General features: G+C 35.3%; 5 protein-coding genes and 1 non-coding gene across 6 annotated transcripts; 2 read left to right on the top strand and 4 right to left on the bottom strand.

Moving 5' to 3' along the window:
* Positions 1–1,655: 1,655 nt before the first annotated feature.
* Positions 1,656–4,027, bottom strand: LOC105630415 (small ribosomal subunit protein uS4y). The gene is made up of 3 exons (XM_012212224.4): positions 3,864–4,027; positions 2,845–3,226; positions 1,656–2,199 (listed from the first exon to the last, which is right to left on the bottom strand). Exons 1-3 carry the CDS (start codon positions 3,889–3,891, stop codon positions 2,016–2,018), a joined length of 594 nt encoding a protein of 197 aa, XP_012067614.1. The 5' UTR covers positions 3,892–4,027; the 3' UTR covers positions 1,656–2,015.
* Positions 4,028–4,760: 733 nt separating this feature from the next.
* On the bottom strand, positions 4,761–7,081 carry LOC105630416 (small ribosomal subunit protein uS4y). The gene is made up of 3 exons (XM_037636119.2): positions 6,927–7,081; positions 5,946–6,327; positions 4,761–5,151 (listed from the first exon to the last, which is right to left on the bottom strand). The coding sequence occupies exons 1-3, from the start codon at positions 6,952–6,954 to the stop codon at positions 4,968–4,970; spliced, it is 594 nt and encodes a 197-aa protein (XP_037492047.1). The 5' UTR covers positions 6,955–7,081; the 3' UTR covers positions 4,761–4,967.
* Positions 7,082–7,195: 114 nt separating this feature from the next.
* On the top strand, positions 7,196–9,852 carry LOC105630417 (mucin-like protein). Its single transcript, XM_012212225.4, has 3 exons — positions 7,196–7,916; positions 8,784–8,973; positions 9,426–9,852. Exons 1-3 carry the CDS (start codon positions 7,363–7,365, stop codon positions 9,630–9,632), a joined length of 951 nt encoding a protein of 316 aa, XP_012067615.1. The 5' UTR covers positions 7,196–7,362; the 3' UTR covers positions 9,633–9,852.
* A 1,163-nt stretch (positions 9,853–11,015) lies between these two features.
* On the top strand, positions 11,016–12,976 carry LOC105630418 (Pentatricopeptide repeat (PPR) superfamily protein). The gene has a single exon (XM_012212227.4). It carries the CDS (start codon positions 11,082–11,084, stop codon positions 12,846–12,848), a length of 1,767 nt encoding a protein of 588 aa, XP_012067617.1. The 5' UTR covers positions 11,016–11,081; the 3' UTR covers positions 12,849–12,976.
* Positions 12,977–13,187: 211 nt separating this feature from the next.
* Positions 13,188–22,554, bottom strand: LOC105630419 (Regulator of chromosome condensation (RCC1) family with FYVE zinc finger domain-containing protein). Its single transcript, XM_089721791.1, has 9 exons — positions 21,759–22,554; positions 21,119–21,205; positions 20,181–20,270; positions 19,815–19,895; positions 19,447–19,614; positions 17,206–19,302; positions 16,038–16,184; positions 14,424–14,719; positions 13,188–13,708 (listed from the first exon to the last, which is right to left on the bottom strand). Exons 1-9 carry the CDS (start codon positions 21,789–21,791, stop codon positions 13,615–13,617), a joined length of 3,093 nt encoding a protein of 1,030 aa, XP_089577917.1. The 5' UTR covers positions 21,792–22,554; the 3' UTR covers positions 13,188–13,614.
* Positions 22,555–24,269: 1,715 nt separating this feature from the next.
* On the bottom strand, positions 24,270–24,342 carry TRNAA-AGC (transfer RNA alanine (anticodon AGC)). The gene has a single exon. It is a non-coding gene; the product is annotated as a tRNA-Ala (tRNA).
* Between the last annotated feature and the right edge of the window lie 725 nt (positions 24,343–25,067).

Genomic DNA, 25,067 nt, shown 5'->3' with positions numbered 1-25,067 from the left:
AAAAAAAAAAAAAAAAAAAAAAAAAAAGGACGATATAATTTGGGAAATTAATTAATTCCTTAAAACTAAAATTTAATCAAAGAAAACCAGTACATAGGTGGAGAAATCAATGAAAAGAGAATTCCTCCACCAATGAAAAGTCACCGACAATAATTTGAGAACAAAACGAAGCCAGATATAGAGAGAGAGAGACTTGATCTAAAAAAGAGATTGGGCTGGTTCGGGTCAGTTCAACCATATAGTATATATCCGTACCCACCATAGTTATGAATTGATCGAATTTTACCCAACTGGATTAGGTTGGATAAAATAAATATCTCTAGTGAGGAGAATCTGAAAATGAACGGTTTATGGGCAAAAACCCAAAGGTTAAATAAATTTTTTCATTAATTGGTCCAACCAGACTTTATTTATTAGAGAATTCAGAAAATTTTAGATCCTTTTAGAGAGAAAAATATGTTGTTAATCCGATAACAACCCTACCACAACCTCCTTTTTAATTTATTTTTTAGGTTTATTTAATTTGGTAATTGATATAGTAGAATAACTTTGCTTTTTTTTTTTTTTTTAAAAAAAAAAAGGAAATCTTGGAGGAAATCAAAATATAAGATTTGATCTTTAAAAGAATTACAGTTTCGTCCACTTTTAGGTGATGTGAAATTTCATATCCCTTGAAAACTGATGTACCATAAAAGGCAAAGATGCCAAACAGAAATGGGATGAACATATTATAATTACAGTTGCTTAATTGTTTAACTTTAGTTTTGATTTGATGGGACTGAGATAAAATGTTACGTTGATATCACTGATTAGGTTGTGAAGGTGGGGGTGTGCAAAATTTCCGATTGAAAAAGACCCATTTCGATCCGGTTATTCAAGAGAAGTTTGATTTGTCAGTTTATTTGCTATTGAATTAAATTTATTATTTGATTCAAATGGATTTTACAGAAATTTATCAGTTGGATTTAAAACTGAACTGATATTGTAAAGTCAGCCAAACTAACTTGTTCGGTTCAGAAGCCAATTTCTGTTGGATCTGTCGGTCCAAAATTCAGTTTGTATTTTTTGACAATGGTTCGGTTTAAATCGGTCCAACCATTTACTCACCCCTAGGCTGTAGGGGCCTCTTTTGCCTTTCAGATTTGGCCTTTTAACTTTGTCTAGAAGCCTAGAACATTATTCCCACATTTGCGGTTAGAGCCGACTGATCATACCCTGCCGATCTGCCGGACCCAGCCATTTTTTGATTGATCACGAAACAAATTTATTCTTCGGCTGTGGCTTAGGTAGGTCGCTCGAGTCATTTTAGCATCTTAAATATTAAGAACAAATCATTAAAATAAACTTTTAACCCTAAATTACAGTCAAATTAACACATGAAAACATGTGTTTTCAAAACTAACTATAAAAACCCTAATTTACAATTCCTTAACACTTTAATACTTCTATCCAAAATAACCTCTTTTGTTTATCAATTTGACTAAGAAATTATTATTACAATAGTAATAATAATAGTTAATAATTTTCACTAAGGCCCAGTCGTGATGTTGAACAAGTGCACTTCAAAAGATCAGCATAAAGTGCTTTGGGCTAGATTCTTTTCCGACCAATATTAGCCCAATAAACATACATTAAATTTGTAAGAGAGAAAAACATTGAAAAACACAATTATTTGGACTCATCAGCTTGTCCAATTTTTAAAAGCATATGACATCTTGGCTAATATCGAGGGAGGCACTAGCATACAGAAATAGATGACAGATTACATTCTTTCTGGCAAAGACACCCTGAGCAAGTTGAACAAGTACCATGTATATTCCTTAGACAATAGCAAAAGAAATCTTAGAATCTAAAATAAAGAACTTGAGGAAAATAATTGCTAACTTTAAAGATTCTCAAAAAACCATCATGTGGATAGGAAATTAAAAGAAAGTCCATCAAAAGAAGTGATCAATGAGAAGAACTCATGTATATCCTAACAAAGTCATCAATCATTGTTATGTGACCACTACAGCTTACTCTTCATCTTCTTCATCTCCATCCTCACCGGAATTCTTCTTGCTGGCCGCCCTTTGATTCTTTCTCTTCACTCTACCAGGGCGTCCACCACCAAAAGGACTTGTAAGTGAGAAATCAATGTGCTTTTGTGAGTCCACCCTCACCATAAATGAGGGAATATTAACCACCTGTCTCCCAACCCTAACAGGCCAAAATAAACATTAAAAGATGGAACATCCATAAACAATCGAAAAGTAGCATTATATTATAGAATTTAAAGTTAAGAGAATGACTAGCTTTTATGAAAAGGCGTGGATCAATATCTAGGGCTCATATATTTATGAACATTATTCTGCACATGGAAACAACTTTGTAACAGAGGAACCTAGTAATTCAGAAAAGTCAAATGGCTGGCATTACTTCTTTGATTGTTATCTTGAACAGCACATATATGAACACATGAAATGGTTACCTTCAAGATTAACATACTATTGCACAGTTCACCTATAAACCACAACCATTGTAGGAGAAATCTAAATGTATGAAAGTATTACTAGAAATCATACAGCAGATACATGCACACAGATTAGAAAAGAAGAAAAAAGAGCACAGCATTTTTACATGATTGGGCAAATTTGTTTACATCCACGACAATCACCTATTCATAAATATCATATTCAAAGACTACTAAAAATAACCATTAATTAATGGATCATGTCACAGAACTAGGATCTCTTAGTAAATAGTAACTTCTTTCCCAACAAATGACATACAACACAGGTTCAGTAAACATAAAACAAAAAACGTCTAAGCTAGACTCTCAAAAGGAATAGCAAATATCCATACCTAATATGCCTTTGCCTAATGAGCACTCTGGCATGGTGGATTGACTTGGCCATACCCGACTTGAACACAAGAGTTTGAAGACGGCGCTCAAGAAAGTTCTCCACAGTCAAGGCCAACACATAATCGAGTTTGTTCTGGCTCTCATCCAAAAGACCATATCTATTCATCCTCCTCAGAAGTGCTTCACCCTCAAAAATACGACGTGGGTTTTTCTCGTCAAGGGTGAGAAGCATTCTTGCTGCATTACGAATGCGGCTCAATGCATACTGAACCCTCCAAAGCTCTCTTTTGCAGCGGAGACCATATTCTCCAACAAGCTTCAGCTCAGCATCCAAACGCTCCTTCTCATAGGGACGTCTTGGTTTCTTAAAGGTTTTCCCATCTATTGAAAATCATAGAATTGCTTAAGTGACACATGAGATGCCATACCCAGTATAACAATCACTGAACCATAAAAACAATAATTTAAAATAAGAAATAGAAGAAGATCCATTTTTCCCATTAACTTTGTCAAAATTCACAAAGCAGAAATGCCTATGAATGATAACAAACAAACTTTATTCCTATTATATAGCAATGGAATTGAACTTTGTTATGCTATATCCGACCACAAGCAAATGCAAGTATAAGCCAATGTTGCGCATTTTTATGCAACTACTTCATTCCCGCACAAGAAAACAAAATTGTGAACGTGATTTGGCTTTGTCTCACTACTTTTCAATTAAGAAAGTTGACATACAAACTTCTAAATCTGCCGTCAGGATTCCTAAACAAGAAGCAAATCAAATAAAACATATAAAAATTTGCTAATCAAACAAAAAGAAAACTTAATAAACCACTTCAAATGAAACACAAAATCAATCACAGATAAGAACATTACATAACCACACTGCACAATGCCAAAAGAATAAGTAAATAAAAACACAGCTTAAAAAGAGAAGACCGTTAATGGTAAAGCAGACCAGAAAAAATAGCCAAAGCAAGCAATAGTAAAAAGAAAACGGACTAGTACAACTCACAGTTGCGATAAAATGAGACGTGTACCATTCTTGTTAGCTGACGGTGCTCTCCTCCGCTGTCTTATTGCAGAGCACACGAAGAAGACGATCAAAGGACGGAAGAAAAAAGCTTTACAAGTGAAGATCGCTTATATATGTTGTTTCTTATTTCAGCTTTTGCTATTTGTTTCTGTGTAAAACCCTAACCCTTAATAGCTTTCTCATGTCTTTTGGGCGGGCCTGATTGTTTGGATTAACGCCCAGCCCAAACCCATTATTCAAAAGCCCAATCTAATTCTGTAAATGAAGTCTCTATGCGACGTCAAGTCGTTCGAGTTTTTGTTCATAGACATAACGACCGTTTTGGCCTAACTACCACTTGACTAGTTGTTTTATGTTGATTAATATTTGCTAGTTTCAAATACAGGACCTACGAACAAGGATTTGCATTTTTTTTTTTCTGAAACATAAATTATTTATCGAATTCGTAAATTACTCAAGGTTGATTCCTTCTCCAAGCCACAAATTGGACACACCACTTGCACTTCCACCTTAAAGGTCAACCATGGAAGGAAGAACAATTGAACCAGCTTTCCAACAAGCTACTTCACTTTGGCTGAAACCCATCCATAAATTTGTATATACCGTACACAAACAAAGGGGGAAACAAGAGAGAAAAAAACAGAGGAAAAATTTGCTGGATTTTGCATACTATGAGGGAAAAAGGATTGTTGCACATCTTTACTAATAATACACAAAATGGCATTTATAAGAAGCCATGCTGATTTCATTCAAAATTTATATCAGTAGGTAGAAATCCCTTGTTTGGGGACGAACAGGCTGAGGAAAATCAAATTCCTCCAGACCTTTACTACCGGCAAAACTGCTGATCTGAATGTCGGGTGAACTTGGGTAAAATAAGTGAATGATTATATCTATTATTACATATCTATAGTAGCAAAAGAAACTTTTAAAAGGTAAAAATAAAAAGGAACTGTATGAAAATACTGGCTAACATTAAAGATTGTCAAGTAAAAAAAAATATGGATAGGAAATAAAATGAAGGGCCAATAAGAAAAACCCATCAATAACAAAATCTTAGACATAGTCTTTAACAAACACTGCTCACTCTTCATCTTCTTCATCACCATCCCCGCCAGAATTCTTCTTGCTGGCAGCCCTTTGATTCTTTCTCTTCACTCTACCAGGGCGACCACCACCGAATGGACTTGTGAGTGAGAAATCAATGTGTTTCTGCGAATCAACCCTCACCATAAAAGAGGGAATATTAACTACCTGTCTCCCAACCCTAACAAGCCAAAATAAATATTATTAAAGAGGCCATACCATTGAGTAATCCAAAAATAGCATAATATAAAAGAATATGAAGTCAAGGGAATGACTAATTTTCAAACCAAAAAGGCCTGGTTCCACTGGTGCCCATTTTGTTAAAAGATTAATTAGTATGGACTTGGTGCATGGACACAGCGTTCTAATAGACAGGACAAGTAATTCCCAAAACTCTAATGTCTCATTATTTTTTTTAATTGAAAAATTTAATAATTAAAGACAGTACCAATGCCTAAAGTGCTTAGAAGAAAAAGGGACCAAAAGCTATTCAATGCAAGACATCCCAACAATATCTCAAGGAATAAGTCCTCAAGGAGCAGATGATAGGAGCACAATATAAGGATGTAACTACAACCAAGATTGATGATTATATGGGAATATGATGCTGAACCTTGAGTATGTGGCAAAGGAAATTTAAGTTATGGACAGATCAGTTGGTCTGAAAGACTCGCACCAAATGTGAAACAATCTTGAGCAAACATACATCCACAAGCTCAACAAAGTATGGTACTTCAGCGATTGTGATCCTAAACCACAACTATATGAACAGTTCTAACACTAATAAGGATGAAGACTGAGAAAAAGAAGCTGAACGATAAAAAACTTTTTTATTCTACAAAAATGACTGGAGAATTCAAGATACCACCACGTACATAAGAACCAACCATTTTAGGAAAAATCTAAAAAAATATAAGAAATAATGTCCTATAACAAAGAAAACCAAATCTAGACTCTCAAAAAGAATATTCATACCTAATGTGCCTTTGCCTGATGAGCACTCTGGCGTGGTGGATAGACTTAGCCATACCAGACTTGAACACAAGAGTTTGAAGACGGCGCTCAAGAAAGTTCTCCACAGTCAAGGCCAACACATAATCGAGTTTGTTCTGGCTCTCATCCAAAAGTCCATATCTATTCATCCTCCTCAGCAGTGCTTCACCCTCAAAAATACGACGTGGGTTTTTCTCGTCAAGGGTGAGAAGCATTCTTGCTGCATTACGAATGCGGCTCAATGCATACTGAACCCTCCAAAGCTCTCTTTTGCAGCGGAGACCATATTCCCCAACAAGCTTCAGCTCAGCATCCAAACGCTCCTTCTCATAGGGACGTCTTGGTTTCTTAAATGTTTTCCCATCTATTGAAGGTCAGGTTGTTATGATAAATGACAAAAAATATACACAATGAAAATAATCGACGTACTGACTGTAACAATTTTATCCCTATAACAATAAAATTCACTGTCTTCTCAAATTCATAAAATATTGGATTTTGTAAGCAAATACAAAAACTTGAAAGCAACACAAAATGATAACATTGTGTTACACCATAAAGCCATAACCTTGAACTCTGTTATGCAGCATATATGATCACTAGCTATTCTAAGTATGAGCTTACGTTGTTCATTATTATGAAACCATTAATTCCTCCACTAGCCAAATAACTTATCCAAACAAGGAAAGAAATGCGATTTTGCAATTTTTCAAGTTTTTGTTTCCTTGTTGCCCGCACTTACTTTTCAATTTCAGCAATTGCAAGCAAATCAAATTAAAACATTAAAAAAATTACTAATCAAACAAATAGATAACTTAATAAATCAGTTCGAAAGAACAAAAAAACGATGGCAACTAAGAACACTACATAACCAAGATGCATCATTAGAAGTATAAGTTGAAATTAAATAACTGAATAAAGCAGCCAAAAAAGCAGAGGAAATCAAGAAACAGAAAAACTCACAGTTGCGATAAAAAGAGACGTGCACCATGCTTGTAAGCTGCCGGTGCTTTCCTCTGCGATCTTATTGCAGGGATCAATGGAGAGACGACGAAGGAAACAGAGACATTCAAGGTGCGTTTATATATGTGGTGTTTCATTTTTGTGTAAAACCCTAAGCCTAGGCAAGCTTAGTTATGTGTTGGGCGGGCCTAAAAGCCCATTCACGCAGACCAATCTAACACTTTAATAATCGATGCCCATCGTTATTGGAATGAACGACGTCGTCTTAAATATCATAAATCACGTCCATGGCGGAGTCCTGATAAACCCTAATGCAAAATTGCAAAACCCAGAAAACCCCAAAATGATCTCTGCGACTAATCAAAGCTAATTGTTTAAAACCAGATCACTTGATTTCCCAGTGTGAAACCCGATTCAACTTCAAAGAAACCCAAATATGCACTATCTTCAACGCTTAGCTGCTATTACCCTAAGAAGAGCAAGTCCAATCAATGGACTCGCCTCTGCAATCCCTAAAATGCATTTGAATTCAAGTACTCCTTTCAATTCCCTATCCACTAAAATCGGCGACGACGAATGGAATGATGCCTGGGAAACCGCCTGGCTGCCGGAGGACCTCACGGATAAAAACCGAGCTTCATGGGAGACGGATGTTAATTTGCCTTCGACAGAATCGACGGTGGTGCTGTCGCCAGAGGTGGATGCAGAGACCAAGGCATTTGTTGAGGAAATGAATGAGAACTGGAACGAGAGGCGGAAAAAGACGAATACTCAACAATTGCAACAAGATAAAGAAGAGAAGAAAGGAATTGAGAATGGTAGCTCCCTTTATAGTTTGGAGAATATGAAGAAGGATTATAGGTTAAAGAAACAGAGAATCCATGCTGGGTTGTGGATGAAGGAGATTGAGAAGCAGGAGGAGGCTAAGCTGAGGGATTCAGGTGTAGGCGCTGCAGATGATATTGACAGATTGCTAGATAGCTGCTCTGAGTATGTTGCGCAATTTTCTCCTCTTTCTATCTATCAATTGCTCTTATTTTATGTGATATTGCTATGGTGGATTTCCCTTTTTTTTCAAAAAAAAAAAAAAAAAAAAAAAAGAAGATGATGCCTTTGGTAATGGATAGATAAAAATTCTAAAAAATTTGCCGTTTTCCCCTCCTTCCTTTTGAACCATTACCGCTCATTGTTGCAAAATGAAACGTGAACTTGCGTTTTTTTTATTTTTTTTTATGGCAATATCGTTTCAACCATTGGTGCAGTCTGCTAATCAAAGCATATTGCTTTAGTGCATGCTAGCAGATATTTATCTAATTGTGCTTATGTTGATTGGTATTAAGCTAGTTTCAAATTAAGGTACCCGAATAGAAATGAGGATCTTAGCTAACTTTGGAGCTGAAGTTTAGATAGGTGCACACGCACTGAATTTGTTTTTCTAAAAACATATAGTTTGTACTGGTTTCAGGCCAAGGTTGAACTTTGCATTTTAAAACCAGAAGTGGCATTTTTTTTTTCTCTTTTCACTGAGCATAAAGCATCTCTTGCTAAATTTCATAAAACTTCTTCATTGAAGAATGCAAAAACTTTTGTTCTCTCTTTTGTTTTTTTTTATTTTCTGGTAATTGCTGATCAACATTTGCAGCTGGCAAGTGCTGGTAATCTCTCTCTCTCCACTTCCTTTTCTTCCTCATGTAGTGATACTATAGTAAGCACAATGAATTAGAACAATTACATTACTTACCAGCCATTCAAATCATTGGATGCTTGAAAACTTTGCTGTTTGTGCATAGCAAGTTTTGAATATATACTCATGAGGCATTGTATGTTCGGTTTGTTGGTGAATTTGTTGCATTGCAGGATTTTTGATATTCCCAATAATGACTTGGACAACCCAAAAGTCCCAAGCTCTTCTGAGTTTAAAAGCAAGCCAGATGGTTGGGAAACAACATCCAAGACACAAGATGGAAACATATGGGAGATGTCACAAAGGGAAGAAGATATTCTCCTCCAGGAATTTGATCGTCGAATTGCGTACAGTAAATTCCAGGTGGGTCAACATTGTCGTGCTTTACTCGTTATGTTTTTCTTGCCCAGTTGGCAGTTGCAGTAAAGAAATATTTTTCTGATCAACCATCAGGTTTTCAATAAGGCCTTGCTCAACTAAAACAAATAGAAAGATAAGGAAAAAGATAATGTACCAAAAGTTCAAACGGAAGTTAGGAACTTTGATCTTTGTTAATATGTAACAGAGCAATTTCCGTTTTGCCATCTTTATAGATGAATCTTGTTGTTGGCCTTCAAGAACTCCCAGCATATGAAGTGCCAATTAAATATGAGCACAGGTTAAATTTGTGTATAAATGCAGAAAACAGGCTATTAGTGGTGGTCCTGGTGGAATATAAGAATTTTCAGATTTGTAATTTTCTAATTTGCTAAGATTTTGTTGATTTCTTCCTTTCTCTTTTTTCTTACTTCCTATCTCATTGTAATTGCTTGCAGATAGCTAGTTTTATCAAGACTCACATATTTAGCCGGCGAAGACCTATTGATGGGTGGAAATATATGATAGAGGAGATAGGACCAAATGCCAGGAAAGGGAAGGGTAGTGTTTCAAGGTTACCAAGTCTTTCCGACTCATCAACTCAACCATTCAAGGAGGAGAGGACAGCCATTGGCAACAATTTCATGCCTTTAAAGGGGAAATAGTTCGATTCTGGATATCCCTTAACTCCACTACTGTAATTAGCAAATGATCACTGTAAGAACATCGATGGCTTGCCTGCCTGTGCTACAATTCATGGCTCCATGTTCCCAATTTTTTTCTGAAACAGCAGTTATTGTACTCAATGGCCACCTTGTTTTGGTCATCCCGTTGTTACTACAGCCAAATAAACGTAAATAGAGCAATACATTTTTCATTGCATTACATTGATAATTATATTTCATTTCACATCTCATTAAATTCCTTTTTTTCCCCTTAACAATATACTGTACCTAAGAAAAATATGGACGCTGTAGTAGTATTTCTTAAATGAGCATAAGTAGCTGACCTTCTTCACAGAATTATTTTGTATTTGAATGTTATCTATTTGCATCCTAGTATTAATATTTGTTTTAAGCCATAATCGATTATTAATTTAAAGTTTCCAGAAGTATTAATTTATCCAAAGGTTGGTTTGATGTTTTTGTTAAAAAATATTTCTAAAAGATATTTTAGAAGCTTACTTTCAAATACTAGTATTTTAAGCATTTTTTAAAATTTAAATATTAAATATATTTGTTATATATATAGACTAAAATTTTTAATAGAGTTTCTTTTTGTATTTTAGTAAACTAAAAACATAATTGTTATGTAAAACTATGGAAATTTTATTTTATTATGAATAATCAAAATTTAAAAGTTTAGTAGCATAATTTCAATAAAATTATAAAAAGTTGCAAAGTTAATTAACCTTTGAGTAAACATAGAACATGGTAAAGATATGTAGAGGATGAAAAGTCCAGTATGAAAATAATAAGTAAAAGAAAAAGTTGCATACAGTTACCTAAATCTTTCTCTAAATATATTTGCTTTTATGGATATATAATATATTGAAATATATGAAACTAGTGTATTTATAAAAAAAAAAAAAATTAAATAGAAAATATTTTTTATAATTTAGGAAATAAAATATGTTATAAGAAATTAAAAATGACTAGATTTAGGAAACAAATTTAATTATGATAACATATATAAATTTAACTATTAATAATTATATTAGTAATTTTCAAATATAAATTATAGCAGTAAATTTTTTTTAATGTTTAGTTAATTCATATGTTCTCTACATTTATTTTTCGTTGCCTCACGTTATTGCTTGTTTGACTCTTGGGGAAAAAACATCTCTTTCTTTTTAGAAAATCAGACAAAAAATTATCGTTTCAGTATGTAAATGTATTTTTATGTATTTAAAAATAATTAAAAAAGAAATGAATTTTGAGGGTAAAATTAAAATTTTCTTTCTCAATTGAATCAATTTGATTTAAAAAAAAAAAAAAGAAAAAGAAAAAGAAAAAACCCATGAGGACCAGTTTATAAGCTCACATTACAGAAGTCTTTCAAGTTTCCACCATTTTTCATGAGACGAAACCTCGCAGCAAAATCCTAACAAGTTCATGAACTTGACCAAAAAAATCGATTTCCGGTCCAAACATCAGTACGCACTTCCCAATTCCTTATTCTCGGTTATCTCCTTGCTCAAATCTTCCAAACAAACAATTGAAATCTCTCAAATCCATGGTTTTATGGTCAAAACTGGTATTGACAATAACCCTTTCGCTGTAAGTAAGCTTCTTGCTTCTTCAATAGAAGAAGTCAAATATGCAGCCTTAATCTTTGATACTGTACAAAACCCAAATTTGTTCATGTACAATACTATGCTTAGAGCCTATTCTACTAGCGATGACCCCAGACAAGCTTTTTCTGTGTTCAATAATTTGAGGGCTAAAGGGATCGAGTTGGACCAGTTCTCTTTCATCACAGTTCTAAAAGCTTGCGCGCGTGAAATGGCTATTAAGACTGGGCAGGGAATACATGTTATTGTTTTGACATCTGGGTATTTGATGTTTACCAATGTAAAGAATATACTTTTGCATTTTTACGGCGTTTGTAAAAGAAATAGGGATGCACAAAAGTTGTTTGATGAATTTCCTGAAAAGAATGATTTGGTTTCTTGGAATACTTTGATGGGTGCTTATTTACAAGCAACGTTGCCCTTTGAGACAACAAAATTGTTTAGACAAATGTTTAGAAGTGGTTTGCAAGTGAGTGCTACTACATTGTTGAGTGTGCTGTCTGCTTTTGCTGATGTAGGAGATCCAATTGGAGGAATGTCCATCCATGGGCATTCCATCAAGACTGGATTTTGCTCAAATCTAAATGTGGTGACTTGTTTGATTGAAATGTACACAAAAACGGGAGATATTGATTCAGGACGTAGAATTTTTGATGGAGTTGTTGAAAAGGATGTTATTCTTTGGAACTGTATGATTGACAAATATGCAAAGGCCGGGTTGCTAGAACAAGCTATAGCTTTGCTGCAGACCGTGAAACTTCAAGGAGTGAAACCGAATTCGTCTACAGTAGCAGGGCTGCTTACGGCTTGTGCTGCCTCTGGATCAATAAAACTAGGGTGCTGTCTCAGTGATTATGTAGAAAAGGAGGGGTTGGAGTTGGATGCAATTCTTGGAACAGCTTTAGTTGATATGTTTGCTAAATGTGGGTTTTTGGACAAGGCTATACAAATTTTTGAAAGGATGGTGAGCAAAGATGTAAAATCTTGGACAGCAATGATTTTAGGTTATGGAGTTCATGGGCAAGCAAGAAAAGCTGTTGCTTTGTTCCTCAGGATGGAGCAGGAGGGTTTTAGACCTAATGAAGTTACTTTCTTGGGAACTTTAAGTGCTTGCAGCCATGGTGGGTTAGTTATAGAAGCAATGAAATGTTTTGAAAGGATGGTTCGAGTATATGGCTTTTCACCTAAGATTGAGCATTATGGTTGCTTGATTGACCTTTTAGGTCGGGCAGGCTTGCTAGAGGAAGCACATGACCTAATTGAAAGACTGCCGGTTAGGAGTGATGCTACCGCATGGCGCGCATTGCTTGCTGCTTGTCGAGTCTACGGAAATGTTGAATTAGGGGAACGTGTGAAAAGAATGTTGGCTGAAATAGATGATCAACATCCTACTGATTCTATTCTTCTTTCCTATACTTACGCTGTTGCTGGCAGGTTACCAGGTCATAGCAGATGCCAGGAAAAGGAAGAACAGAGGACACAGGCAAATAATGGAAATAAGTTAGTTGAAAAAAGAGAAAGGATTGTTAAGGAAGCTGGTTGCAGCGCAATTGAAATTGATAATTACAGTTGGTTGGAACTTTTCTGACTTGATTACTGTATTATTATTATTTTTTTAATAAACTAAATATGCATATAGGTTAGGACGACAATGTCAAAATTTAAACCTTCCTGCCATTCCAAAAAATAATGTGACAGCTTCCTTTCTTTTTTTTTTTCCCCTCTTATTTCTTTTCACATTTTGTTTCTTCAAGTGTCGAGTTCCAACTCCATAATCATTTCCATTGGACTGGTGAACTTTGATTTGATGGTACTGAAATTTTGTAGGATTACAAAGTCATAAGTTGCCGACTATCAAAATTATGTCAATACCCTAAGAAAATTAAGTCAAGAAAACAAAAGCATTCACTATGAGGCTGCTCTCTGATTGCTTTAATCACATTACTTAAGAAATTGTGCCTTTTGAAGAAATGCGTTCCAGAAATGTATTTTCTTTTTACATGTATTTACGTGTTACTTTCATCTCTGTTGACTAGCTTGAAGACAACAGTTGAACAAAATTCAAGAAAAAGAAAAAGAAAAGCAAAGAAAAGGACAGTGCCACAAACTCAAAATGCACTTCATTTATCCTTTTTGTTTATCCTCTTCCCTACATTCTTACTTCTCTTACGTCTCAGTCTACCTGCAAAATTCCGACCCATGATCCTCAATGAAAACTCTACTGGAAGATTAGGAGAAGGTGAAAAAAAAAAACAAATTTACAGTTTCCAGCGGACAGGAGGAGGGTCATGGAAAGTAACGTCAGTCTATCCAAGACATCTATTTGAGAAACTGATGGAAAAAATTGGGGCATGTTAATCTGTACTTTGTATGTTATGCCGCTCGCATAGCCTGGATCCATTTTCTGCCCACCACCTCTCTGCTCGTTGTTCTGTGAAATGTTTCCGACTGTAGAAGATAATTGAAATCTTAAGAGAACAAAAAATTATATTGCTAATGCTAATATTGAGTCACGTCACAGAATCACCAATGTCTTAAAATTAAATATGTTTTTGAGGGATATACGGAGCGGTCAGTCGGCATGGTGGTGACTTGGTAAATGACAAATAATGGAAAGGCCATAAGGTTGCATGCATCTTGTCATTCTGCAGGAAGTAGAAACTATGCTTTTTTCTATCAGCAAGGCAATCAATACATTCAATCATAATGGCAAACAAAATATTTCTTCTTGTATTTTATAGATATATGCAACTGTTCAGTTATAAAGCTCAAATGGTAAAGCATGCACATTAAATTGAAGCGCAGAGCTTAATACCACATGGACAAATATTTGTAGAAATCCATGGAGCTCAATTCCACATTGCATGCATGCTAACTTGAAGCATATTAAGCATAAATTCCTCAATTTATTTGCTAGTGCCAGTTATAAGAGACAACAATGATGCTGTAAATATGGCTAACAAGTTCCATTAACACAGCACCATTCATGGGTTACGATTCAAGTTAAGCCACTGAAACTATAATAAGAAGCCAGGTGCATGTAGGACAGCATAAAGTCATAAGCTTTTATGATCTAACAAAAGTTTGACCATAGGTATGAAGTTGGACCAGTTAGTTGTAAACTTTATTGCCTTTAAGTAATATAGTTGGCTAGTATCAGTACCTGAAACGAATCCGCTTGAGCTCATTACCACCACCTGGCAAGGAAGACAATGTAATGTACACGCCTGGTTCAGGTTGCACCACCCACTGTGGCTTCTCAGTTTGAGTTTTAGTTCTATATGACAGCATTTGATGATCTGCTGAATTGCCATTGGACTCAATTTCACGAGAGAGTTCACCTGAAGCATATCTCTCAGTCGATGGCTTGTCTTCAGTGCCAGAGGGATGTTTTGTAATAGAACCTGAAACCGGGCTGACGCTACGTCGTTCCGGTGGTTTTTCAGCCATTTGCTTCAACTGTGAGATAATAATCAAAATGTTAGAAAATCAAATTGTTAGAGCAAGTGCAGCAGAAATGAATGAACAGGCAACAACTAATTAATTCCCCTTCCCCATCCTCATATGTCATACCACAACATCGCAACAAATAAAATATCTACCAATGAGCTTTGGCTCAGTGGTGCCAGAGTGGTCTCCATGCTGTGAGGTCTGAAGTTTGAACCCCAGTTAGAGTCCAATTAACCAAAAAAGAACAAGAAACCAGTCAGCTTACTTTTTGATAAATTCAGTTAAGTCAATTTGGAAGGTTTTCATGCAAATAAGCCACAGAAGTTTGAAACTTGCTCATGTGTGGCTTTCATTATGGCCTAGCACAAATTTTATGAGTCATGTGAAATGAGAAAAATAACTATGATCAAGAGCACACATTATTATTATCATATAAAATGAGCAAGACTAAAAAACTGAGAACAGTAAACTCTAAGAACATTTGACATGATAATTAAATCTTAAGAATGCACAACATAGTTTACAATATAGTTTCACAGGTTAACGCATTGCATATACCAGCTCAAAATTCAACTGTCAAGCAAATCAAAGCTCCACTACACTACTAATAATAATAATAGTGGGTAATCAAGTAAAATCCTCGAGCAAATTGTGTGGCAAAAGTACAAATCGTTTCCCTGTTGGTCGTTTGATAATCTGATTGTTACCTATAAGTTCATGGAACAAAAATGATTTAAGAAGATGAACCACGCTTATAAAAGAGGGTGAGCCTTTTATAATGGTAAGGTTACCCAGAGCCTCTAATATCGGAAGTCTTATTAAATTAGGGATCCTTTAGCAATGCATATATTATATTTGGTAAATATAAGGTCCAGTATTGTTGCATTTCTTAAGGTTTAGTACTGTTACATTCCTTAGTCATAGACCACACACTTAACTTCCACTATCTGTCTGTTTATCTGTCTCTCTCTCTCTCCCTCTCTACCTGTCCCCTATATATATGTGTGGGAGCTTCGCATGCACACGCATGCTTATGCTCATGTATTTTCTTATTTTAAGAGGGCTAAGCTGGGAATTTCAATATTGACATGAATATTAGCAACCAAATGCAAATGTCTGTGCTCCTCAACAGAGAGAAGCCATCAACCAAAAAAATTGGAGTTTTTATGCTATTGAAATAATTGTTCCAAAGATCAAACTTAAAATTGTAATATGTTCATCATCCATATGGACAGTTTCTTTAAAGCCACATTTCATATGAAAAATCTAAGCAAGTGCTTCAGAAGCAAATGTAAAAGAAGTTGAACTAAGCAACTTCATAACCAACCTGAGCAGTAAGCGACTTAATAACTTCCTTTGCAGATTTGCGTTTTTCAGCTTCATCTGCTGCTATTGCAGCGACTTCCTTAAGTTGCCTCGATTTTCTTTCAAGTTCAGCTTCAAGGCGTCGGGATTTGGAAGTGAGTTCTTCCACCTACAAAGTATTTCCATTGAAATATATTTTCTTCTTGTTGCAATCAACTTAACAATAAGGATAAAATAAGTAGAACATCAAACAATCAATGCAGACCAACTGCCCACTCCCTTCCCTGCCTCAAAGGCTCCAAATTTAACTTTGGGCCAAGGCTTGTTATCAATATTCTATTTCTACAACTTTGAGCTCCAAGCTTTCGAATTCTATATATTCAGGCTAGTCAATGAAATTTTATGGTTTTTGGTTGCCAGCATAAATATGATGAAAGTAGGTCATTCTAATAAACCATTATAAGTGTTATCAACTGGTAATAAATCTTAAGCAGTACTTAGACCTCTAAAAAACTGCTTAACACAGTCTGGACTTCGATATAAATTTAGGAGACAGTAGACTTTGGTCAAATTTAAAATTGTGGCAAATTTTTTAAGAAAACGTACTTATGTCTCATACTTCAGGTATGATTTATCATTTATGTCAATAGCCACCAAGGCTTAAATGTCCTTCAGAAATTATTTAGTCATTAAAATAATAGTGAGTCTTTTTTTATCTAATGAAGTTGATAGCAAGGCCAACGTGACTCCCATCTGAGTCTGACGGAATACTCTTATACACAAAAATAGCATCCAAACAGTCATCACATCAATTGGAAGGGAGTTTTAGGCCTTAGCAAAAATTGTAACCAAGGCATGAAGTAAAAGCCATAATAATATTTCCACAATTAGCCAAAATTATAGGTTTGACTGAAGTTTGGTGATCTATGTTGATGCAGAACATTTGCATCATATGTTGTCATTAATTTTATAAACTGTAATGCAGTTCATTTTAAAGGTTTACATCTGACTTTGCTCAAGCACAGCCTCAACTTATACCCTTTTGCCTGGGCTCCATGAGCCATCAGTGTTTTCAACAACAGCGGGAGATAATTAGTAAGGTGTAGATGTAAGCTTAGATATATTATGGGGAGAAGGGAGGAAAGGATAAAAGGGGAAATGAGGTTATACACGCTAAAACAATAGTTTACCTGAGCCCTTAAGCTTGTAATTTCATCATTTAAAATGCCATTGATGTACTTTGAATCATCAAAAGAACCTCGAGGTGGACTCATTCTTCCTGGTAGAGGAAGTATTGCTTGAGAGGCCATTTTGGAACTAGAAGCTGAATCTTGAGAAGGTTTCTTTGTAGTTCCAAGTAGAAAATTTGATACTTTCAATGAATAAAGGCCCCCCAACTGCCAATTTCCATTTAGAACAGGGAAGATACGGCCAGTATCTGATTGGGATCTTCTTTCACCCCTCGAATGCAAGCTTTCTGATGTACCAGTCGACTCTGCAGATGAAAGTCTGGAGAGTTGCGACTGTAATTTGGGAGCCAGAATCTCTCTATCTCCTGTCTCATTGGTCTTTTGATTCACGGATCCACCTCTGGGTTTAGGTATTCGTGTAATCAGACCAGATTCTGATGCCTTCTTTAGTTTATTGAAACAATCATCACAGACCCTATGCGGCTTGTTCATGTTAGGAGCCAAGGAAGCTTTTATGGATTTTCTGCTAGTGCATGCATTGCAAAAGACTAAGCCACAGTTGTAACAATTGTGTCGTTTTCTTCTGAAACCAAATGGATTACGACAACCAAAGCACTGTGACTGGTCAGTGCTAGAAACCCATTTATGAAGACATATGATTGCAGTAAAATTTGAACCGCATGCTACAGCCTTTACTTGCTTATCTTTTAGAAAGTCAACAAACGTAGGTGTATTTCTGTCATCATTGTCTCCATGGCCTAATTGTCCATTTTTGCCTTTTCCCCAGGTATAAACCTCTCCCTTGGAAGTCAAAACTGCAACATGATAAGAACCACAGGCAATGTCTTCAACAAAACTACTTGCTAGATTACCTTCAACCATATTTGGAGCCCTACCAGTAGATGCAGGATTTCCAAGTTGTCCATATGAAGTACTCCCCATTGTATATACCCGTCCTGACGTTGTCAGGGCAACTGTGAGATTATACCCACAAGCTACTTGACAGAGATTCTCATCACCTAGTGCTACTACACACTCAGGAAAAAGTCTAGGTTCTTTAACACCATTCCCAAGGCGGCCTTTGTCTCCATCACCCCAGGTGAAGAGTTTCCCTGATGAAGAGCTTCCAGAAACTCCCAGACTAGATGATTCAGTTGTTACTCCAACAACGGCAGCAGTGTGCCAAACACCACAAGCAACTCTTGTTGTTCTTAGTCCTATCAAGGCTTCTACTTCCCGTGGGACAGATGTGCTACTGCGATCTCCATGGCCAAGGGCACCAAAAGTTCCATCTCCAAATGTAAACAACTGGCCAGCAGATGTTACAACAGCTGTATGCCAAAGTCCACATGAGATATATGATACATGTATGCCCTCCAAGTCACCACCTACCTTTTTAGGCATCCATTGACTTGCTCCACTTCGATGCCCTAGAAGACCACAATTGTATGCACTATCACCCCATGTATAAAGATCCCCAGAAAGAGTAACAGCACAAGCGTGATGCTCTCCGCATGCTACTAGTTCAATGTTCATACCTGCGAGGGTATCTATAAGCTTTGGATGGGGAATATCTACATCTATTCCATGCCCAAGCCTACCTCCCAACTCTTCCCCCCAGCTGAAGATTTCACCTTGCTTAGTGACCAACACAGCATGCCTGCCACCACAAGCAATATTATGGACATCTAGGACAACTTTGGATTCCAATGCCTTTGGCAGGACGGCATCCACCTTGGAACCAGATGAAGTCCCACCTCTGTGCACACTGCCACTCAGTATTCCATCACCAATACACTCTCCCCAGAAGAAAACATCACCCAAGGCATCAAAGTCCTCATGACAAGAACCCTGGCTGGATGAACTTACAGCACTAGATAAACTGACTCGAACTGTTTCGGCTGTAGAATTGCGACCATTTGAGTGATCTACATTGGCAGGTGATAATGGACCAAAAGGACTGCCAAGTAATTCTGCATGACTTGGACTCTTGGCTGCTGCGGTATATGATATTATGTCACTGAATGCCTTTCCCAATCTATTTTGTGGAATACTCTCAAAACGTACCGGACTTCCTTGACCATTTCTCCCCCCATCCTGTGGTAATTTTCAAATAAGGAAAAAAAAAAATGTTAGTTGTTAGCAATTTCCATGCAGTCAATTTTTGTAGGAAAAATTAGCTCCAATTGTACAATGAATCCCCAAATCCTTATAAAATCAGAGACAATGACTGCTACGGACAATTGAAAAAATTGATGGAGAATGCTTCCGTGCACGGGCATGGGGACTATCTGACGATGAGTTTTCACTTCTTGTTTCAGCTCTACACTTGTGCTGGTAGTTAACACGAGTAATGAGTGCATTAAGGCCAACAAACCAAACTTCAGCTTCATCCTTGTCCTTACATATCTGTCCATAATGGTGTCAGACCAAGACAAGTTATGTTTTTGTAGATATCTTTATGTACACTGATATATTTTATAGATAAAAAAATGAAACTTGATTCAATAATATCCTAAAACAAAGAAAATCAATTCTCAAATACTACTGTTATTGATTGGTTACAAATGCACTTTCATCTAAAAGAAACTATGATGAGGCAAACTCACCAAGTCCAACGACCTATCATTGTATAGAAGAGAAAAAGATTGATACTCTTTCTCTGGCCGGGGATACCGTTGAAATATTGCCTGAAACACAATAGGTGCTGTCTTATGTATGTAATATTATAGAAGTAACAAGAAACCAAACAGAAGAAAGATACAGATTTTGTAAAAATAAAAAGGACCGTGCAATAGTGGGCTTTAAGCCAGCAAAACGTCGAGAAATCAAACTGACACAAACTTCTTGTCCAACATTCTTGAAAACTCATGCATCCAGGCTCATATTATTGAAATGTTACATAAATGTCTTTAATTTGAGAACCTGACCCTCAAAATTTTCAGAAAAAGAAATCTTAAATTGTACAAACTTACAGTACGTTGTCCAGGAATAATCTTTGAAACTTGACTAAGTTTTAGGTGCCTCTCTTCTTTGCCCGAGTACCATATCAACAAAGACTCATCCTGAAAAACAACCCCAGCACAAGTGAACAGAATGAATACATAAAAGAACACCGTTTCTATAACTACTAGTAAACAGGTTAGAAGCGTCTATACACTAACAATAAAGGCATCTGCCAGCAGTGAGGCTGATCACAAGTAGGGTGTTTTGCCACAAAAGCACTTGCATGCAAATTCATGATTTAGATTGGTTTCATGGAAAGTTTTTTTTTTTTTTCCCAAAAAAAAATCTGCTTTTTCCAGTTCTTGAGGCACAAAAAAAAATGGTCAACTTAGTGAAAATTTTTCCAAATTAAATTGAAAATTAGCCATTTTCAGAAAAAAAAAAAAAAATTCTTTTTTTCAGAGTGGACAGTCAATTTTCTGACTCCTACGACCATGATGGGAAAATACCCTCCAATTCACCAGCCATGCTGACTGCTGCCAGCCATTACCAGGCAGCACTAATTATTGACGAAAATCACATTTTACCCTTTTTTTTTTTGGTCAAATTTTCTCTCATTTTTTTGGCATGTTTTTTTTTTTTTTTTTTTTTTTGAGAGAAATAAGAAAGCTTTATTCATAAGAATTTCAGTAAGGAGCTGAGAAAGCTCACTCCAAATTTTGGAACTAGCATGAAAACAAAGCCACCATAGCTAGAGATTGATCGTCTTTGTTTGCTTGTCTCCTACCCAAAGATGGATTGGACAATGTGTTGGTTGCATGTTTGTTAACTATTTTGATTGAACTGTGGGATAGAAACAGAGATATCCACTCATTTTAATATGCTCACTCTAATCGTTTCTTCTCATGTCATTTTACAGGCAAGTGTAGAATTTTTCAAACAGTACATGGATTCCAAGTGAACTTACATTTGAAAGTTGAAATGGACAGAATTTTGGCTTTCCTCTGCGCCCATACTTAAGCAAATATGAACCTTTTTTAAGTGCAATAATGGCCTAAAATGAATCCAGAAATAGAAAAAAAATTAAAAAATTAGCCAATTTCCTAATGGCAGTTATATAAGAGAATAACAATTGAAAGCACCACAAACAAAATAATGATGCATGAACGGAGCTCAACTCTTCATTGTTTAGAACTCTGTATAAACAGGCACAGTTTGTCTGCTGCTAGACTATCATTAATTGAAGTTCAAATAGATATGTCACTAAATTTTTGGCTATTAAAATCTTACTGTTAAAGAAAAGTAAAATAAAAAAATAAAAATAAAAAGGCATTGAAAAATTGCTGACTGGAGCAAATATGCCAGCCTAATGGATAATTTTGACCAATTCAATATGTCAACTCAGTATCTTGTCCCCGCATGAACAGGTGATCAGTACAACAATACCGAGTACTTTGCACAATCCATAATAGTATTAAGCTACCAGTCACAAATGGAATCAAATAACTTATGTAGCAAATCAAGCAAAACATTTGTCAGAGTATGATATTAGCATCCAACCACAACATAGAAGAAAATTTAAGGAAATAAAAGGAAGCAAATTAAACCTGTTCGATATCCCTCTCGGCAAGACTAGCCATTCAAGTTGCTGCCCAGGTGTAGAACCAATGCCCATTTGAACACCAGCCCTTGACAAAAATATTTACCCTGTAAAAACCGGCCTCTAACTTTTCGCCATAAACATCACTCCAATAACCACATTTCCGTGTCTACCCCATAACATAAAACTTTAGAAGTCCATAGCACAATCAAACCAACCCCTAGATTCCCACGCAAAAGCCTCAAATTATCTACTCTCAGCTCTGAAAGAGCTAAATTCACTCCCTTGCAAAAACCAAAAACCTATAAATCAATAAATGCATTATGCATTGAATCTCCCAATGAACTCTTCAATTTTGGCACATTTCAATCCAAAGAGAGCATTCAAATCAAAATTCATTGCCAATGGAGGCAATGAGGATCAGAAGCACCAAAAGATGCAAGAAATTTCCCAAACCTTAACGCAATCTTCAAATCTGAGAAGTCTCTTCAGAGATTTAGAAGTGCTGAGAGATTCGATCTTTTAGAGGACCATCAAACGAATAAACTGAGCATATTGTTTGAAGAAATGAGGAATGCTTATTCGCGCGGCTCGCTAGCATACGCCTCTGCAATTTCGTGAGTCTCTGATATGTATCTTTCTCTATCTACCGAAATCATTCGGCTATCGCTCTAGCCTCTAGAGGCAGTTTAACTGTCGCTTTTGTTTCTCCTGCATCAACAAAACAGACAAACCAACAAACTCAATGTCGTTTTCTTCTGCGAATGCCACATCAGCGACCCCGAAAATCCTCTTTGGATATGGAACTTTATGGAGTCCTGTCTCTATGGAGTTTGGGCTGACAAATAAAACAAGATAATAAATAAACATATTCATCTCTGATTTGGCATTTAATGCTTCGTGAGTTGGGACAAAACAAAGCTAATTTACATTTATTTGGTAAATTTAATGAGCCAAAGGAGCTTAAATAAATTACTCATTTTTTAACTATAAATTACTCCCTCCTCTCAAAAAGATAGTCTATTTTTTATTTTCACGATTAAGAAATACTTCATATGTTCCAAAAAAGATAGTTCATCTTTCATTTTTGGTTTATTCCAAAATATAGTTCACTTTTCTTTTTTACATTATAGTTAATCGTTAAATTGTCTATTATATCATTGTTAAATTTTATCTTATTTTTAATAATTCTCATTAATTCTTATTTATTATTCTAATATAATAATTGTTCATAATATTATTTAAAAATGGACATAATAGGAAAGTTATATGAATAAAATTGTCATTTAACTATAATAATTGCTATTTTTAATCTGTGTGAAAATAGAAAGTGAACTATTTTTTAGGACGGAGTGACAAGTATTATGGTTAAAGGACAATTTTATTAATATAATTTTCTTATTATTCCGATATTGAATAACACATGAGCAATTATTATATTGAAATAATAAGAAAGAATTAATGAGAATTATTTAAAATAATATAAAATTTAATAAGGGTATGGTAAACAATTTAATAAGGGTATAGTAGAAAATTTAAAAATTAACTATAATGCAAAAATGAAAAATGAACTGTGTTTTGGAATAAATCAAAAAGGAAAGATAGATTATATTTTTGGAACGGAGGAAGTATAAAAAAGCCAAACTCAAGATTAATACACTCAAATGGAATTGAATTAACTTCCCTCAACTCATCTATGGGGCGTCCTTAAAAATATCTTACATGAGATTTCTAAATCTTTTATAAAGAAAACATTTCATGAACATTGATAATTAAATCCATTTGATATTGTAAAAACGTATTTATTACTCTACCAATTACCATAGTCATCATTATCGATTACTATTGATCATCATCGACCACCGTTGTCATCAATTGCTTATTATTGATAGATAGCTACAATTAGTCATCTACAACTGTTATATTTTATGAAAAAATTTATATTTTTTCATATTTAATAATGAAATTTTTATAATTATAACTGTTATAAAAAATTTTGATATTACATTCAAACAATATAAAACGAGTTACTTAAAAATACTTTTAAAAAAATAAATGGAGTCTAAGATGTTGATGATTAGGACAAGTCTTTAATGGTATTTTAACAGAATGGACCATAGTTTGGTAAATTCATGTCTAGATGAACTGAGGAAAGGCAATCAATTATGAAAAGTAGGTAGTTGAAACAAAGTAACTCGATAATGAAATTACCATAAAAGGTATCCATTACCCATATAAGGTATGACTACATATATAGAAGATGGACATGAAATTCAAAGCTTAGAGTTATGAGGAAGCTCGACGATATAAAACAACTTCATTTATTATTTTCTTATATAACCATAAGTTATCGATATGAATTAAAGTACTATCTTTGTTTATTTTAAAAAAAATAATAATAAAAGACATAATAAATAAGGTTTAACTCAAATTGCTAATGCTAATCTATATTTAGCCTTAACTAAAATAATAATAATAAAGCTGCTGTTAAAAGGTGAAAAAATTTTACATTTTCAATTGGAGATGCGGGGTATCGATCCCCGTACCTCTCGCATGCTAAGCGAGCGCTCTACCATCTGAGCTACATCCCCATTAATGTTTATTTTTAACAATTTATTATATTATTATATTTTATAAACATAAGAACTTTAATTGAAGCAATAATAATCTCTATAAAACATTGGATAGAAGTTAATTCATTTTACTTATGTTATAGAATTAGATTGAATGGAAGAACACAAAATAACAAGAAATAATCATACTTAAATCAATTCATTTGGCCAATATGCTACTTTGATTAATACAAGAATGACAGTACAATGTATATGTATAGATATTTGCATCCATGTCTTATTAGGAGGCATCATGTAATACCCTGAATTTTTATTTTCAAACATTATCCAATTAAATTTAATGAACCGACAGCTTGGAAATTAATATTAATATTTTAGTGCGAATACTGTGAGAAACCGAACCGAAAATCGATTGAAAAAGCCGAAAACCAGTTGAAAACCAAAGATTTGGGCCGAATCGAATCGAATCGAACCGGTTCGACCCAAAACATCTAGAAACTTCCTCCTCTCTATATTCAACGCTTATCTCCCTCACTCATTGAGTCCTGCGCCTCCAGTTCACCGACAACCTCCCCAGCCACTGCTCCTCCCTTCTTCTTCTTCTTCTTTTTCTTCTTCTTCTTCTTCTTCTTCCTTTTTTTCTTTCCTTCTTTTCCCTTCACTGCGTCTGTGTTCTTGACGAGGCAAAACAGCAGCAGCGTCGCGCGACACCCCCAGCTGATCGGACCTCCTCGCGCGCCACC

This window comes from Jatropha curcas, chromosome 5, assembly GCF_041381405.1.
Source record: "Jatropha curcas cultivar XTBG-Jc1 chromosome 5, XTBG_Jcur_1.0, whole genome shotgun sequence".
In the NCBI taxonomy this organism is placed as follows: Eukaryota; Viridiplantae; Streptophyta; class Magnoliopsida; order Malpighiales; family Euphorbiaceae; genus Jatropha; species Jatropha curcas.
Note: the sequence above shows the minus strand (reverse complement) of the source record. Positions and strands in the feature narration are given on the sequence as shown.

Coding starts and splice junctions, on each gene's coding strand:
- LOC105630415 (XM_012212224.4), bottom strand. CDS start 3,891: ATGGTACACGTCTCATTTTATCGCAACT. Junction 3,227..3,863: donor CGTCTCATTTTATCGCAACT/GTGAGTTGTACT, acceptor GATTTTCAATAG/ATGGGAAAACCTTTAAGAAA. Junction 2,200..2,844: donor ATTAGGCAAAGGCATATTAG/GTATGGATATTT, acceptor TTGGCCTGTTAG/GGTTGGGAGACAGGTGGTTA.
- LOC105630416 (XM_037636119.2), bottom strand. CDS start 6,954: ATGGTGCACGTCTCTTTTTATCGCAACT. Junction 6,328..6,926: donor CGTCTCTTTTTATCGCAACT/GTGAGTTTTTCT, acceptor GACCTTCAATAG/ATGGGAAAACATTTAAGAAA. Junction 5,152..5,945: donor ATCAGGCAAAGGCACATTAG/GTATGAATATTC, acceptor TTGGCTTGTTAG/GGTTGGGAGACAGGTAGTTA.
- LOC105630417 (XM_012212225.4), top strand. CDS start 7,363: ATGCACTATCTTCAACGCTTAGCTGCTATTACCCTAAGAAGAGCAAGT. Junction 7,917..8,783: donor TTGCTAGATAGCTGCTCTGA/GTATGTTGCGCA, acceptor GTTGCATTGCAG/GATTTTTGATATTCCCAATA. Junction 8,974..9,425: donor TTGCGTACAGTAAATTCCAG/GTGGGTCAACAT, acceptor AATTGCTTGCAG/ATAGCTAGTTTTATCAAGAC.
- LOC105630418 (XM_012212227.4), top strand. CDS start 11,082: ATGAACTTGACCAAAAAAATCGATTTCCGGTCCAAACATCAGTACGCA.
- LOC105630419 (XM_089721791.1), bottom strand. CDS start 21,791: ATGGCTAGTCTTGCCGAGAGGGATATCGAACAG. Junction 19,615..19,814: donor ATGATAGGTCGTTGGACTTG/GTGAGTTTGCCT, acceptor CATTATGGACAG/ATATGTAAGGACAAGGATGA. Junction 19,303..19,446: donor CTCCATCAATTTTTTCAATT/GTCCGTAGCAGT, acceptor AAATTACCACAG/GATGGGGGGAGAAATGGTCA.